The sequence below is a fragment of the Typopeltis vanoorti genome, chromosome 14 (assembly GCF_054136105.1).
Source record: "Typopeltis vanoorti isolate ZY-2024b chromosome 14, IOZ_Tvanoo_1.0, whole genome shotgun sequence".
Lineage (NCBI taxonomy): Eukaryota > Metazoa > Arthropoda > Arachnida > Uropygi > Thelyphonidae > Typopeltis > Typopeltis vanoorti.
Window position 1 is genome coordinate 66,149,156 of NC_143562.1, and position 19,000 is coordinate 66,168,155.

Sequence of the window (19,000 nt, forward strand, 5' to 3'; positions counted from 1 at the left end):
GAAATCTCAGCCTGGTTATGAAGTCGGAAAGTCAAATGAAATTACTGCGAGCAATATGCGAGCCGTTTGGAAGCACATTCTTCCACAATTAGAGGCATTTCAAATGAATCTAAGTCGATTAAATCTTATTCTGAGAAATTGAGTGATTCCGACCTGCTAAATTTAGATGCACAGCAGGAAGATCCCAAAGAATATGAAGAAAATTTAATCACCGACAAACCCAAAGAGATTTCACAGAAAAAATTGAAATATTTTTTGTGCAACAGAAGTTCTTAAGCAGCAATGCTTAGAGGCTGACCTTGATAAAGAAAGAAGCAGTAAAATTTGCAGACATAGAGGCAATAGGGATATACCGTCAGTTGTATGAAAAAAAGAAACGGAATGCCTGCCAAACTACATTAGCTGAATTCTTTGTCAAGAAGCAGAATAATAAATATATATTCTGAATATGTTTTAATGTCTTTCAGCTTCATAGTTTTCCTTTAACTAGGCCCTGAGACAAATTTTAAAAAAAATTAAGTGTCAAAAAAGAAATTTGAGGAACGAATTATACTTTTTCCTATAGTTTATTATATTCGATTACTGTATTTTCGATTAATGCGCCTGTTTTAAAGAGCGCATTAATCGAGGGATTGCTGTATAGTGAAAAAATATTATTAGGGCATCAAAATGAATTTAGAAAAGGATGCTCTACAATGAATGCAACTTTTTTGTTGTTGTTGCAAACAACTTGTAGAGAAAAGAAGAGGATTTAATATACAAAGGATTTAGCCGACCAAATTGTATTCTTATTGGTTAAAACCAAATTATAGAATGATGGTACAACATGACAAAATTTCATGCTGGCTGGGACATCGCCCGGTTAAGCAAGGCCCCCGTTGTTTTCGCCAGGGAACCAGGGCGAACAGCGAAAAGTCAGCTAGTGGAACAAATCTAAAAACAATCCCCAACTCAACATCACCAGAGTTAAAGGTCAGTACTATCAACGTAAGAAGCCTGAATGGCAAAGAAATGGATCTAGCCGAGGAATTAGATAAGTACCAGATCGACATAATAGGGGTGACTGAAACAAAAAAGACCAAAACTGGTGAGATCGTTCTGAGCAATAAATACAAAATGTAATATTCAGGCAATGACAATCAAGGAAAAGAAGGAGTAGCCATAGTATTCAACACAAAATATGAGGCTAATCTTCTTGAATGGCAGTCAGTCTCAAGTAGAGTAATGTGGGCAAATATGAGAATGGGGAACTGGACAATGAGACTTATTTGTGCCTATGGTCCCACAGAAGGTTCTACTAAGGCAGAAGTGGAGGAATTTTTTGAGGCTTTAGAAAAAGCAACTGACACAAAAAAAAATGAAAAGTTGGTCCTTGTTGGGGATCTAAATAGCAGAGTAGGAAATGATTGTGAGACATACAAAAATATTTTGGGAAAATTTGGAGAAAAGAGCAAAGCTAATAATAATGGCAAATATCTGTTGGATTTCTGCTCAGGACATGGACTGGTTATTACTAACACCATGTTCCAACATAAAAATGTGCACAAATTCACATGGAGAGAAGAGGCAAGTATTAAGAAAAGTCTCATTGACTATGTTATTGTTGATAGTGATGTTTTCTCCCTGGTGCAGGACACCAGAGTGTACAGAGGATTTGAAATTGGAAGTGATCACTATTTAGTCTTGAGCAGGATAAAATTGAATTTCATATTGAAAAGAATAACATGTATGAAAGTTTTAAAGCGAATAAAAGTTGAGCAGCTCTCAGATGTGAACTGTAGACTAAAATACACAAAGATTATTGAAGAAAAAAGGAAAGAGTTTGAGAACAGGAATCAAACCTTGGAGATTCAGTGGCAAACTCTGAAGAAAACATTGATTGATTCTGCCAGAGAGGCATGTGGTGAGGTTGTCTGTAAGGATAAAAAAAATCAGAACTCCCTGGTGGACACAGGAAGTTAAAGAGGCAGTGAAGGAAAAGAAGAAAGCATACCATAAGTTCCTGTCAAATAAGTCAGCTTGTGCTCTTAGAGAATATAAACAAAAGTCATGGGAGGACTTTGGCAAGAATATAGAAAATAAATATCAAGAAGGTGGCAAAATATTCTGGAGGTTGTTGAAGAAGCTTAAGAATGGAGGAAAGAGTGCTGTAAAAGGAATTAGAGATGATAAAGGTGACATGAAAACGGGAGAAAAAGATATCCTTGAAGTATGGAGTAATTACTTTGAAAAACTGCTAAATGAAACAAGCAGTGATGACAGCACAGTGGTAAAAAACACTGACCAGGCATGCAGTCAGGAATACATATCCATACTTGAAGTAGAAAAAGCCATCAAAGGCTTGAAATGTGGAAAAGCAGCAGGAGTAGATGATATTCGACCAGAAATGCTGAAGTATGGTGGTATAAGAGTCTTACAGTGGCTGCACTGCATAGTTCAGAAAGCCTGGACAGAGGGACGAATTCCCGATGATTGGAGTAGAGCTCTCATAGTACCCATTTATAAAAAGGGAAATAAAACTGTATGTGAGAATTACAGAGGTATTTCCCTACTGAGTGTTCCTGGCAAGATCTATGCAAGTATACTTGAGAAACGGTTGAGAGGAATTGTGGAAGAAAAGCTTGGTGAAGAACAAGTTGGATTCAGGCCAAATAGAGGCTGTCAGAATCAGATCTTCACTTTACGACAAATAGTCAAGAAAGCATGGGAATATAACAAAGATCTGTATTTAAGTTTTGTCGATCTGGAAAAGGCATATGACAAGGTGCCAAGAGAGAAGCTATTCAATACGCTGCAGTTATGTGGTGTCAGTGGGGCATTATATCAAGCAATACTTAGTCTTTATTTGAGTTGTAAGTCAGCAGTTAGAATTGAAAGAAGTACAGGAAGATGGTTTAATGTTAAATCTGGTGTGCGACAAGGATGTACATTATCCCCTCTGTTATTCATTATCTATATGGATCACGTTATGAAGGAAAGTAGTATTAAACATGCTATCAAAATTGGAGATGTTAATGTCAGCTCTTTGCTTTATGCGGATGATATTATACTTCTAAATAAATCTGCTACAAGTCTGCAAGATTCTCTGACTAAATTGAATAGCTGTTGTAATAGATATGGTATGAAGGTCAGCAGTAAAAAGACAAAGACAATGAAAATAGGCAGAATCATGAAAATGTCAACTGTGTTGTGAATGGAGAACCTGTGGAACAAGTAAAACATTTCAGCTATTTAGGCACGATTTTTACTGAGGATGGTAAATTAAATATAGAAATAGACAACAGAATCAGCAAAGCTGGTATGGTGGGAAGTCAATTGAATAAATTCTTATGGAATAAGAGAGAAATTAGTCGGAACACTAAATTAGCTGTATACAAGACAGTGTTCAAACCAGTTTTAGCTTATGGATCTGAGAGCTGGGTCAGAAGTAAAACACTTGACCAAAGACTAGAGACCACAGATATGAGAGTCCTGAGAAAGATTATAGGCATGAACAGATGGCATCAATGGCAATATCATATTAAAAACGAGGATATTAGGAAAGAACTTGACATTGTCAGCATCCAGGAATGCGTTAGCAGAGCTAATCTCAGATGGTATGGTCACTTAAACAGAATGGGCGAGGATAGATTAGCAAAACAAGTGTTCTCTGCCAGGTTGGCAGCAAAATGACCCAGAGAAGACCAAGATATAGGTGGATTGATACGGTACAAAGTGCCTTAGACGATAGAAATATAAGATCTGATAATGTTGGAGTCTTGACAAGTAACAGACTGATTTGGAGGAAAATTGTAGATAGGAAATTAATAATGATGTAATTTTTTTCATGTAGTACTATCATATCCTGTACACCCCTTGAGGGTACATGGCAAGAATTTGATGATGATGATGACCTTTTGTATATAGATTATGAAAAAGCATTTGATAAAGTAAAAAGACGAACAAGAAGAAGAACATTTCATGGGCTCTTATCAAAAGACCTACTTATTAGGCTGCTATATTATGGTCTCTGCTTTCCACTGGTTATTTATTACATTACATTATGGCAAATGGTTTTCTATCTTCAGATTTCCATTCCATGTTGAAGTATCTCAGGGTTCCATATTTTTACGTACTCCCTTCCTTAATGATCTGTATGTGATTTATCCATAGTTTTGCTGAAGACAACACATAACATCCCTCAGCGACCTTAAATCCTATTCATGGTATACACTTCATTCCTCTTCATTCACCAAATACTGCACTAGTGTTTCAAGCTTGAAGATCTTCCATTATCAGTGCCTTATACAATGATTTCTGTGTCATTCTTCAATAGGGTGAGGACAACTTGTTCACTTCAGCACTACTAAAACTTATTTCTGCTTTATTTCTTACAAAAAAAAAATATAAAGATGTCACTTCCCCTTCCATCATGTTTTGATAATATCCAGATTTCCAGACAAGATAAAGTAGATGATATTTGACCTGAAATGCTGAAATTTGCTGTTATAAAAGCTTTGCAGTGACTTTGCGGTATAATTCAGAATCCTTGAGAAGGTCAAATCACAGGTGACTACAGTTGAGCTCTCATCGTGCCCTTTAATTAAAAGGAAATAAAATTGAATGTGTTAATTAACAGAAATTTTCTTACTGAATATTCTAGGAAAGATTTATGCAGACATGCTTGAGAAAAGCTAAGAAAAATTATTGAAGGAACAAAATGAAAGAGACTAGCATTTATTCCAGTTAGATGTCCAAGACCAGATTTTTATTCTATGACAGATAATCATTGGGTTATAATAAGATTTCCTTTTAAGTTTATTTTTTTGTGTAAATTTATACACAAATGCATAACAATATTGGCATGCTCAACAGTACTAAATTACATATCATTACACATCAGTTTTAATTAAGCTATCATCTGGCCACAGCTAATTCTTCAACAATGGATTACAGAAGTTACTTCTCTGTGGTCTAATGGTGAAGACTGTTCCACATATTTTCACTCTTCTTGAGTATATTTTTATCATGTCCTCTGGTAGAGCCAGGTTCCACTAAATACAACAATCTACATGTTCCTTAAACTAACTAAAAGTTCAGCAAATTACAACTGCAATAGATGTTTCAGGAAATTGACAATGTAGAATAAATAATAACAAAATTTTACTTGTTTCCAATATTTTTCCAAAGTTAAATTGTTGTCTTCAGGGATTAATGCACTTGTGCACAGTCACATTTCAGTAAATGAGAAATAACAGGAGATATACAGGGAGGAATATAATCTTACAATTATGCCACCTATTTTCTTTGGTTGGATATAACACACACACACAACACACACAAACAGTCTTGCCACACTGTTACATCTTTCCCACACCCTAGTGGCACCCACAGAACTGCACAAGCCTGGTTCTATTAAACTGTGCACAGCCAGCATTTGCATGTTTATTGGTAGTGAGAGCTGTCTAACTATATGAGTTAACATGCAATGGAGAGATTTTGAGAACCTGTAGCTGTAATAACACTTCACAAGGTTGGAATGCAGCCACCTGTTATTTTCAGCATTCTAAAAACACTGGACCAGAAGGATGTTTGTGTATGAGATTATTGACCATTATAATGATACAGAAGACACATCTGACTACCTAAGAAGTCAGAAGTTGACCATGCTGTGTTAGGAAACAACAGCTTGTGAGAGTTGTGAAGGCACACCTCCACCATAACCCTATAAGAACACAGAAAGTGATGTTACAAGAGATGAACGTTTCATGGAGAACAATGTCACATGCACTAATGACCTGGGGTGAGAGCCTATTGTTGTTCTACTGGACACTTCCTAACATTGCAACTTATGAGGGTGATAAAATCAAAGGCACTTCTCCAGCAGTACGCAAACAACAGACATAGAGATATCCTCTTCACAGATGAGATTTTCAGCTTGCTGAAAATCATATTGAATAGTTGTTTAACCACTAAAATGATTGGATAGTTACACAGCACATGCCATAGCACCCAGGATTTAGAGGGTCATCACCCCACGTTAGTGATAGTTTAGTTGGGGTGACGTATCGGGGGAGGGGGATATCCAAGTTGCATTTCTGTGAGAAAGGGTCAAAACCTCACTGAAGTGTATCAAGGCATGGTGCTCGTGTCTTGAATCAAAAATCAAAGGCACTTCTCCAGCAGTACGCAAACAACAGACACAGAGATATCCTCTTCACAGATGAGATTTTCATATTGAATAGTTGTTTAATCACCAATACACCAGCACCATGTCTTGTGTTGGTGTATTTCATATTATAGTTTCAGTGTCTCCTCCTTATTCTAATTCAAGCAGTATTATCTCCTGATATCTCAGCTCTCTTTCATTTACATAGGATAGTTTGCCCACTTAGTGCTTAATCAACACGTAATTCATGCCATGCTTTATAGTATTATTAGCTAAGTGTATACAAGTTGTTTATCATTGGCTAGTTATTTATATTTTGCAAACAAATCCCCCCCTCTCACACACTTTAAGTTTGTCTATCATGCACATCTAGAGATTACAGAATGACATGTAATTTATTCTACCCTCAGCAACTTATTGGATATGCAAATATACCACAGAATTTAATTATTAGTAATTTACTATTCACACTTATTCCTTCCCTATAACTCTTATAACTTTAAATATATTAACTAAATATAGGATTTCTTTTTAATTATTTGTTTCTAATATATCCTGAAACAAACACATTCTCCTCTCCCCTTTACATAGTTTTGTGGAAAAACTCACGTAAAAAGATTATTTAATAGTATAATTTTCGCCTGTGTGTCACAGGCATCTTCAGTACATTTTAAGCTCAAATTAAACAATAACTGACAATTCTAAAAAGCACCACCTAAGTAGCTAGTGTAAGATAACTAAAAAGGTCAATAAATTTCTTAACAAAAAAAAATATATATATATATAAATATATGTATATTTATTTATAAATATATTTATAAACTTTTTATTGTATATATATATGTATATATATATATATACACACAATAAAAAGTTAGGAAAGATTAGCTGATTTATAAAGTACTATCTCCCATAAGGGGGATAGACGTAAACCATCGGATCTGTTTAAGTTAGGAGAGTGAAATAAAGTTTCACATGTTTCTTTATAAAGCCGTTCCATGAGGAACCAACTTTTGTGAGGACTTGTCTTTTCCCAATGAACTCTGTCTAGTGATGATGGCATGTTCTGCGAGTCCAGACTGTTCAGGTTCAATGTATTGAATATAAGATGTTCTGGTGTTCTTCTATCTGAATAGAGTCTGATCTTCCTGTTTGTCCGAAATAAGATAATCCACAAGAGCAAGGAATCTGGTAGACAACTGGATAATTAAGATGTGGAAGCTTGTCCTTAGGAGAAGTGAGAAAGGTGGAGATTTTTTTGAACATGTGAAACTTCACTCTCCTAACTTAAACAGATCCAATGGTTTACGTCTATCCCCTTTATGGGAGATAGGAAAGATTAGCTGATTTATAAAGTACTAACTTTTTTATTGTATATATATATATATATATATATATATATATATATATATATATTTTTTTTTTTTTTTAGTTATCTTATTACCTATTTAGTTATCTTACACTAGCTACTTAAGTGGCACTTTTTGGAATTGTCAGTTATTGTTTAATTTGAGCTTAAAATGTACTGAAGATGCCTGTGACACACAGGCGAAAATTATACTGTTAAATAATCTTTTTACATGACTTTTTCCGTTATTAATTTTATATTTATAGTTTTGTGTTCAGTTGAAGCACATGCCATGATTTCCTGCATTGCCTACCTCATATACAAACAAGAAGTAAGAGACAAATTCTTGTGTGCAGCAAGACAATTTATCCCTGCCCAACATGAACCTGTGAATCCATGAGTCCAGAAGATAAATGTAGAGGGTGTTATTGATTTTATTAACATTGAGACCTGTTGATAATTTAATATCAACAGGTCTCAATGGATAATCAGAGCAATTCTCAAATTGTTAATCAGAGCAAATCTAATATATTTCATTTATTTACTTTTTCCCATTCACTTGTTTTAAACAATTTATCTAAAAGTAACTAGCTAAGTGAAACCAGTGAAATTTTAACAAGCATTCCTTTCACTAAATTCTCTGAGTTTCCAAGAAGAAAACCCTCCCTACCTTTGCATGATACTGGCTAGCTCACCTTCATTTGAAAAACCTTCATAAAAAAAGTTTCTCATCATATGAAACAGGATTTGAAACTTTTGAAAAAATTTCAATCCTGTCTAGGATTTGAATGAATTCTTTTCAGTGAAGGGTATCATTGTTATCAACTGAGCTAAGGAGAATTGGATTCTTTGGTATAATAATAATTTTGAGGAAAATTATTTATATTGTATGTGACATTTTATAAACTGCATATTTTTAAGCTTAATATGATCTTAAATTGGATAAATTCTTTAAAAAGAAGTGTCCTTATTTTTAAGGACATTTCTTTTCAAAGAAATGTTATTTTTAAACTTTGATTTTTATTTCATTAAAAATAAAATGCTTTTTTTTTTGCCAAAAAAAAAAAAGAAAAAAAAAAAGCATTTGTTCTTCATGATTATATAGTAGAGCATAGCATTTATCTTTTTGTTATCGACTTAATTGCAGGCAACCAATGAGTGGTTCCGTATCTACAAAATGCCTGGGGGGAGTCCAGAAAACAAATTTGCCTTCAATGGAGAACCCAAGAATAAAGTAAGCGGTTTTATAAAACAAATAACTGGTACTCTGAACTATTTATTTTTTTTTTAAGATTAAATTATTCGACTGATTAAGTAATACCAGCTGTAGTAGCAGTATTCAACCACATGTATTTATTCAGAAAATTAATGTTAGCCTGATAGTTGCAGTAGAGACAATAATTTAATTATTATACCAGTTAGCCTCACAACTGAAGAGATTTATGCTGACTACTCCTAAATCTGTCATTTACTTCATTCAGATGATTAGTTTGTTCTAGCCATCAATGTGTGTATGAAGAATTATAGTAGCCATTGGATAGGAAGGTGTCGTATAGATGGTTGAATTCTGTTGAAAGAAAGGCTTCACTAGAACAAATGCCTGTGTGAGTTGGTATTGTGTGTACTGTAAAGGAAAGATTACCATTAGGCATGTTACTAAAGTTGTCTAGGAAGGGTTGGAAGACTATTGTTGGTTTCCTTTCCCATCATAAACTGGATTCCTGGATGTTGACTATTGATATGACAGAGGAAATCAGACTTAACTTCACTAATATTCTTTGTTATTCTTTTCTTCTGAAAAAGAAATTCATCTTCTGGACAACTTCCTGTTCTCAGAAGGCTACAAAAAGATAATAGTATAGTTATCACCAGAGGAGATTAGGGTAGTGAATACAATTGTAAAATGGATTACTCTCTGAGCCCATGCTACCTACATCCCATTGGATTTTGATCCCACTACAATGCAGATTAAAAAATGAATAAGTCAAAAAAAAAAAAGTATATCTCTCTCTAGCCTCCCAATATCACAAAAAACCTCAGATATTTGATATCATCATCAGTGATTCTAACAGGCACTTAAATGCTTAAGTTAAGAAATCCAAGTATCCTTAGATTTCTTAACTGTAAAAAAAAAAAAAAAAAAAAAAAAAAATGAAGGTTCTGGATGGGAAAACCCAAAAACCTCCGTATGAGACTGCTAACCTACTTCCAGTGAATGAGCCTGATAAAGGTTTTTTGCATCCGACATGGATTCATCCCCCCCCCCCAGATATACAGCTCACTAAAAATCCAAAAACCCATTTCCTCCTAAAACCTATAATAGATGCCACTGATCCCTCTTGATATAAATTATCAAACATTTATTGGGCTCTGTTACCCTCTCCCGTTCACTTGCCATACTACATCTTATATTTAAAAAATAAAAAAAAAAAATAAATAAATAAATAGCCATTTTAAAACTTCTGTTGAGAACCTAACATTAAATAATAGAGATACAGAGTATCTCAGATAGAGGCATCCAAAAATGCACAAGGTTTAATAAAGTAATTTTTTGTTATTATACAGAGTAACTCGCAAAGTTTTTATGAAGGTTAGTCAAGTTCAATGTGGGCACCTTTTGTAGCTCTTGTAAAGTTTTTCCAGCATCTGAGACATTATTAGAGCAATTGCTGCAATGATACACTGTTTCAAATCATCCAAATCTCTAACTTTTCTTGGGTACATGCAGTCTTTAATAAAGACCCATGCAAAAAAAGTCCAATGGAGTCCATGAAGATCTAGGTGGCCAGGCAGTTGGGCCTCCACTTCTGATCCAACATCCAGGAAATGTCTTGTTCATACCGTTCTTGCACATTGCATTAGTGACCTGACAAAACAAATCTTGGAAAGATTTCCTCTTGACTGAGCTTTAGCTTGAGAAAATATAAGTGGTTCTCACATTATTTTTGGATACCTCTGACCTGGACACCCTGTATCTTGGTTAGTTCTTCCAAAAGGAAGAGCAAACTTTACAAACAGATAGAGGGAACTGCTATGGATTCCTGCCCCACTTCTACTTGCCAATTTTTACATGGAAAATTTTGAAAAACAAACTCTAGACTCAGCCTCTTCAGAACTTCTATTTCATTAAGATATATATATATATATATATATATATATATAGACAACATTTTTTTTTTCTATTTGATTCATGGTCCATACACTTTTCCTTCTGTCACGCCTTAATAGGAAACTAATGATATTTTATTCTTCCTAGATACTTTAGTAACACAACTTGCTAATGGTAACCTCTTATTCACAGTAAATCTACTCATACAGGCAGATATATTCACAAACTTTCCCATCACGCTCTCTGCCACTGGACAATATGGCATCATTAAAACTAACCAGTAGCACCTACAATCTTTATTCCAGTGAAGTCTCTCTTTCAACAGAACTCAACCATATACACACAACACATTCCTATCCAATGGCTATAGTTCCCACAGAATTTTTAAAATTAAATAATAATCTCAATCCTTCCAATCCATGACCATCTTTTGAGAACTACAAAACAGTTTTTTGTTTGCTGTGGGGGGGGGGGGGGATATACAGCGAATTTCAGTGCTGAAAGAAAACTTCTTTTTGGAAGTATTTAGAGACAATTTAGTCTTTTTTTGCATCATTATGTTTATGAGTGTTTAACTATAGGGTAGTGTGCTTAATTTTCTGATTTTCAAAGGTTTATATTTGTTTTCTTATGGATTGTGTTGCATGTCATGTCACTGTTGTACAAAAAGTGGCAGGTGATTTTAATGTGCTGGATTATCTAAGATTAAGGATGTTGGTTCACTCTGGCATGTGTGAAATGTATGGCATTCGCAGAACAAAATATTTATTGAAAGAGAATGAAACTAGAGAACATACTTGTCGAAAGTGTTTGTTGAGCAAACACCAGTAATAGAGAGAGAGGTTATATGCTGAACTACAAAGCAGGAAATTATGATCAACTAAGAAGCTGGTTCTGTGGCATTGTATCAGTTGTTGAATAGAACAGTGCATGGGAAATGTTATTGAAGAATAAATGGGGTAGGAGTGAAATGGATGTGTAGCATCCATTTAAGCAAGAGATTCATAAGAAAAAGATATGATGTGGAAGGAATAATACCATGTGCATAAGGATGTCAGTTATGAAATTATAAGGAGCAGGACAGAAGAGTTACAACTGTTGTCTTCTTCTCTCTTCCATCATCTGTGTGGATGATGATGAGGCCAAATGAACTCTTTCAACTTCTGTCTGTCCCTGGGGAGTCCGAACAATTCTGTCCAGTTTGGTGTCGCTTGTTGTGATTTGTTTTCCAGGTCATCTGTTATTTTGTCTATCCATCTAATTCTGGGCTGCCCTTTGGATCTTTTACCTTCCATCGTTGCATACAGGGCTTTAGTTGGTAATCTTTCTGTTCCTATTCTGGTCACATGGCCAAACCATCGCAGTCTTCTTTCTTGAATTTTGTCTATTATTGTTATTTCTTATTTTAGCCATTTCCAAGGAAACGACAACTGTTGTACGGAAAGTTAAGTCTGAGTACGAAAAGAAGCTGCCTCTGAACGCTAAAGACAACCCAAAAGATTTCTATCGTTATGTGTGAATATGAAGTTATTCGTATATGAATAATATATGATTAGTATTCATATATTATTCTAATGAGTGCCATTTTTGTTAAAAGTATCAACCTAGTGTATGCATCATTGAACTTACTGCTACCTCTTCAGGGTATGAGGAGGAGGTACTAGAGCTGTTGCATGAATCAGTCCTTAGCAATAATGAGTGATTGGATATCAGCATGGATGCTAAGTGTTCAGCTGAACTGGCTATTCCTTTAACCAGGCTGAGTCTCAGGACAGAGGGTGATGCAATGCAAAAACTGATGTATCCTACTATTAATCTATCAGCTGGCCTAGTTGGTAGAGTGGTTAGCATATCCACTCTTCAGCCAAGAGGCTGTTGGTTCGATTTCCACCAAGGGCATGGTATATGTTTGTGATTGTCTTACTGTTTACCACATAAAAATCAAATCAAACTCAATTGCTTTGTCAGTATCTCTGGAGTGTGGTAAAGATTTTGGAAAAGTTGGTAAGGGCTTGCATACAGAAATGGGTTGACAGAATCTATACTTTGCAATGAATAGCATTGGTTTACTAAAGGAAAGTTGTGTTTGAGCAACTTTTCACATTCTATAATAATGTTACCATTGAGTTAGACAAGAATGGATACATCATGATACTTTTGACCTTTGCTATGGCTTTTGACAAAAAGTACAATATGGATGACTGCTCCATGAATTGAAGAATATTTGATTGGATTATAAAAATAGCATGGATAAGAAGATGACAGACTGACATATCAAAAAGTGGTATATAGGAATGTGAGGCTGCAAGATTTAAGGTAACCAGTGGTGTACAACAAGGATCAGACATTGGTCCATTGTTATTCAATCTGTACATTAATGGCAATGGGAAAGAATTTGACAGGTAGCATACAGCTATATGTGGATGATGCAAAGATACGCAGGGTAATCAGGAATGTAGCTGATATGCAATACTTGCAGAGTGATTTGAATAGGCTGGAATTGTGAAAATGGCTATCAGTTCAGTGTTAGCAAATGTAAAGTCACGCACTTTGATGTGATGAGATATCCAGTAGGATTATACTAAAAGAACTTGATCAGGACTAAGGATCTCAGAGTTTTAGTAGATAGGAAGTTGAAATTCAGGTCATGTAGCAAAGATTGCAAATACAACTCAGAGGATAATTGCAAGGCTGAAACAAACCTTGACATTTAAAGATAAGGAAGCCATTTTGCTTATTTACAAGGCCTTGATAAAACCTCTCTTGGACTGTTGCAATCAGGTCTCCTCTTGTAGTTTCCATTGGAGTGTGTCAAAAAATGATATTAGAATTGCTGAACACAGATTATGAAGACAGATTGAGAATTTGTGGACTGCAGCTTACAAGCAAACTGGAGAAAGAGGGGTAATGTGATTGAGATTTGCAAACTTTTGAGAGGATCATACAAGATATCAGTAAATGAACTTTTTCATTTTATGGAGGGTGAGAAAAGGACAAGAAAGCATTGTTGGAAGTTGAGGATGAAAGCTGTCAAGAAGCAGATGAGAACTAGATTTTTCTTTCGTAGAGTGGTGCATAATTGGAATGACATTGGAGGTGGTGCAGGTAGTTTGAATGAATTCAAGAACAGATAACTCACTGAAGAAGGCCACATATTACCTGCACCAGTGCTGTGGGTAATATGTGGTCTTCCTCAGTGAGTATTATTATTATTAAGGTCTCTTAATAATAATAATAAAACATTTCCCCCTTCCCCCAATGAGAGTGTCATCTACAATGTTGTAAATCTATAGTACAGAACTGTTGTTGGACTAAGGATTAAAAATCCAGAAGTTCCACTCTAGAGATCAAACCCAGTACCTTTCAAGCTTTCAGTAAGCAGGATTTTGGTGTCATACTAGGTGAAAGATTATAGATGTTTTATCATAATGAAATTGAAACTCAGTTTGTAATTTCAATATATATTTATTATTTAGCATTTGGCTCATGCAATACAAGGAAACAATAAAAACACGTGTTCATAAGTATAAAAACGATAATTGCAAATATAAGTTGAGTGCCGATGATATAGCTTGGAGAAAGTTGGATGAAGTCACCTTGATAAGCACAGAGGCTACATGCTGTGGTGATATGATGAATTGTTTGTTTAGAAGTATAATTCAGTAGTAGAGGTGAGTGACATCCATTTAGCAACTAGTAATCATATTAAAAATTAAGTTAATTTATAAATTTAATTAATAATCTCATTCCTTACCACTTCTAAGAGAAGTTAAATGGTAAGATAATAGTCTTATGCTGGTCAGTGGTAATCATTTACTACCTAAAGACTTTCATAAACATACATACTGCAGTAGGATTTGCTTCCAGTTAAGTGAAGAAGTTAAGAATTTTTTATACATATATTAAACAACAACACAAAAAAAAAAAAAAAAAAAAAAGCATTAGTGACTGTTATGCATGGTCTGGGTTTCTTTGTTTATCATGCATGACCATCACTAATATTTTCTATATTTCGAACTGTCTTTCTCATTAAGTTGGCATAGTGATTGATTTAATTTTCATGGTTTGTACTTCGTCTTTTTTTTAACTGAAAATTATTTAACTTTATTTTCAGCATTAGTTTGTAGCCAATGAACATATAATCCCTCTATATAAACACAGACTGTTTATATAGAGGGATTCCAATGTAAATGCATAATTCTATTGTTTCTTTTATTCATATTCCTAGTTCTCTATCCACACTGATATCTTACGATGCATAAGACAAAATATCTGGTAATTAGTTTACGGAATTAACAACGCATATAAAGTATATTAATTAAAGGTAACTTTAATGAATAACTTCTATATTTCGGCAAAGTCACATTGCCATCTTCAGGAACATAAAGATATGGTATGTGGCACGCAGGTACTAACACAAAGCAAATGAGGAAGAAAGCAAGAAACTAATATTGTTCCTAAAGTCCTAATGGTGCCCTCTTGCTTGCTAATTTGGTAGTCTTGGCAGTTGGGATGAAGTTCTCATAATGTAAGTCTCCCAAATTTGTTGAGGTTAGGAACGTTTTTTAGAGCTGCTGAAGATTCTTTGAATAATCTTTCGTATTTAAACTTGCTGCGATGAATTATTTTTGTTTTCTTCCAACGAATTTTATGGTGGATATCTAAGGCATAGTCTGCCAGCCCAGAGCGGCTGTACTGGTGAAACCGGATGTAGTCTTTGTGTTCTGAAATCCTGATATTTGTTGTTCTGCCTGTTTGGCCAAAGTAGGACAATTTGCAGCTGCAAGGGACCTGGTATACACCAGGTAGGTCTAGGGGAAGTGGTTGGTCTTTGGTAGAGCGGATAAGGGATGCCAACTTTTTATATGGTTTATAACAGGAAGTAAGGTCATATTTTTTGAGGATATTGGTTTATTTTCTCAGCAAATTGTCCTACTTTGGCCAAACAGGCAGAACAACAAATATCAGGATTTCAGAACACAAAGACTATATCCGGTTTCACCAGTACAGCTGCTCTGGGCTGGCAGACCATGCCTTAGATACCCACCATAAAATTCGTTGGAAGAAAACAAAAATAATTCATCGCAGCAAGTTTAAATACGAATGATTATTCAAAGAATCTTCAGCAGCTCTAAAAAAACGTTCCTAACCTCAACAAATTTGGGTGCATGAAACTACCCCAAATTTGGGAGACTTACATTATGAGAACTTCATCCCAACTGCCAAGACTACCAAATTAGCCGCAAGAGGGCACCATTAGGACTTCAGGAACAATATTAGTTTCTTGCTTTCTTCCTCATTTGCTTTGTGTTAGTGCCTGCGTTGCACATACCATATCTTTATGTTCCTGAAGATGGCAATGTGACTTTGCCGAAATATAGAAGTTATTCATTAAAGTTACCTTTAATTAATATACTTTATATGCGTTGTTAATTCCGTAAACTAATTACCAGTGCCTTGCTACTAAAGACAAAATATCTGTATAATAAATCAAGTTTTACTTTGGTGTATATGTGATTCTATAATAATGAATACCCCACAGGTCTCATACAAGAAAGATAGTTGCATTTTTATTTTTATGTGTAGGAATTTGCTGAAAAAATAATAGAAGAGACACATAAATATTGGAAAGAACTTGTATCAAATGAAGCAGATCCAAGTGGACTTATATGGTAAGGCTGATATTTTAAATCTTTATATTGTTCAAATATTTTTCTGATGTTTGAATAATTTTTTAAAAAATATTTGATGAATTTTAACTGATATTCTCAGAAGACAGCGGTAATTTTTTTTTCTGACTGATAGTGTGCCTGTTTGATTTTTTTTTGCTTTCAGAGATGATGCTGCTGCATTGATTATTGTTTTGACTTGACGTTTGTGTATGAAATTCACGTTTCATCGCCAGAGACAATATGAGAAAAAAGTTCACCACCTTCGTTTTTATAACACTCCAAAAATTGAGTTAATTCCACTCATTGCTATTTATGCACATCACTCAGGCTTTTTTGGATCCATATAATACACAGTTTCTTTATACCCCAGCATGAAACTTCTCTAATTGTGAAACAATGATTCTCACAAATTTTCATGTTCACTCTTTTTCACCAAATCACCTATCACCACACGTGGCTGGCCACTGCACTCTTCATCATGAACATTGTTGTGCCCCTTTAAATGAATGATACCATTCCTAACCTTATTGGCACTCATTACGTTTTATGCCCATAAACATTATACAATGCTGAATTTCTGCAGCACTTTTGTTTTCTGCCAATAAAAACTGTATCACAACCATGGCCCTTACAAATGGCAGAATTTTTTTATCACAGCACTCATTATAAATTATTCATAGAAGACAACAAATGATAACATGGTGAAAGTAAAATGGTCAACAGCTAGCTAATGAGTCGCTATGCTACCATGCTTGTGTGATACCCCCTCTCTCATATCTTATTTGACAATAAATTCTGGATGGATCTTATTTCTGGACACACCTCGTATCTCTGTAAAGAGACTGTATATCATCATCAAATTACTGACATGTACCCTCAAGGGCTGTACAGGATATGATAGTACTACATGAAAAATTTACATCATTACTAACTTCCTATCTACAATTTTCCTACAAATCAGTCTGTTACTTGTCATGACTTCAACATTATCAGATCTTATGTTTCTATCATCTAAGACACTTCGTACCGTATCAATCCACCTATATCTTGGTCTTCCTCTGGGTTGTTTTGCTGCCAACCTGGTAGAGAATACTTCTTTTGCTAATCTTTCCTCTCCCATTCTGTTCAAGTGACCATATCACCTGAGATTAGCTCTGCTAACGTATTCCTGGATGCTGACAATGTCAAGTTCTTTCCTAATATCCTGTTTTTAATATGATATTGCTATTGATGCCATCTGTTCACGCCTCTAATCTTTCTCAGGACTCTCATATCTGCAGTCTCTAGTATTTTGTCAAGTGTTTTACTTCTGACCCAGCTCTCAGATCCATAAGCTAAAACTGGTTTGAACAGTCTTGTATACAGCTAATTAGCTAATTCAGTGTTCCAACTAATTTCTCTCTTATTCCATATGAATTTATTCAATTGACTTCCTACCATACCAGCTTTGTTGATTCTGTTGTCTATTTCCATATTTAATTTACCATCTTCACTAAAAACTGTGCCTAAGTAGCTGAAATGTTTTGCTTGTTCCACAGGTTCTCCATTCACAACACAGTTGACATTTTCAATGATTCTACCTATTTTCATTGTCTTTGTCTTTTTATTGCTGACCTTCATACCATATCTATTACAACAGTTATTAGTCAGAGAATCTTGCAGACTTGTAGAGGATTTATTTAGAAGTATAACATCGTCTGCATAAAGCAAAGAGCTGATATTAACATCTCCAATTTTGATATCAGGTTTAATACCACTTAACTTCATAATGTGATCCATATAGATAATAACAGAGGGAATAATGTACATCCTTGTCTCAGACCAGATTTAACATTAAACCATCTTCTTGTACTTCCTTCACTTCTAACTGCTGACTTACAACTCAAATAAAGACTAAGTATTTTTTTTTTTTTTTTGTTGTATTAAAATAATTAAAAGTGATAAATACATTTTTAAATACACAAAGTTTTTAGTTGTGTATTTTTTTTAGTTGTTTATTTGTGTGTATATCAGGTTGGGGGAACGTGATCTATATAAGAGAGTAGATTGCCGAATAACTTATAATAGAGTAGATCGGCGAGTAACTTTATAGAAAAGTAGCTCGTGTAGTTAAAAAGGTTGACCATTACTGATGTATGACCTTTGAGTTCCCAACTACTTTCCAGAGATCTCTGATAATAACTCTAAAAAACAAAAAAAAAAGTAAAAATAGAAATTAATTAAATTAAGGGGATATTAGCTCCCACATTGTTTTAAAACCAAATATCCCCGTAATTTAATTAATGTTTATATTGCCGAAATGAAGCCTGTTGGCTCTTTATATTTAAGTAACTTAATGGGTGCACCTTTTGGACAACTCATATAGCAGAGTATATAAGTTCTTTTCGCTATACCCTTTGGTATTAATTTGGTCTAGCTACTCACTGATGAAGCCTCAATAAAGGCTGAAACCGGTCTGGGTAGTGACCTCCCACCATAATGTAATAACAGCGTACATTTCCTAGGAAATGTGTTTTTACATTATGGAAAATACCAAGAATAGCGATCAGAACTTTCCCCACCTTTGCAACGAGTTGCCCGTGTTTGTGCTACGTTCTAGGACTACTTGCATTTAGCTCACGCTAGTATTCGCCGATACTTTTATAGTTTTTTATACTATAGTCAACATGAAATTCTCTGATTCCAATCTTTGAGTTTCTTATTCGGTTTTAAAACAATGTGGG

The 19,000-nt window shown here is 34.7% G+C and overlaps 1 protein-coding gene across 1 annotated transcript in view; it reads left to right on the forward strand.

The window, feature by feature from the left end:
• The window catches only part of Nurf-38 (Inorganic pyrophosphatase Nurf-38), a 76,356-nt gene that overhangs the window by 52,992 nt on the left and 4,364 nt on the right, over positions 1-19,000 (forward strand). The window contains exons 6-7 of the mRNA XM_090403877.1: positions 8,644-8,730; positions 16,192-16,277. Of these exons, the coding sequence (XP_090260003.1) occupies positions 8,644-8,730; positions 16,192-16,277 (173 nt within the window). The remainder of the gene's footprint in view (positions 1-8,643; positions 8,731-16,191; positions 16,278-19,000) is intronic.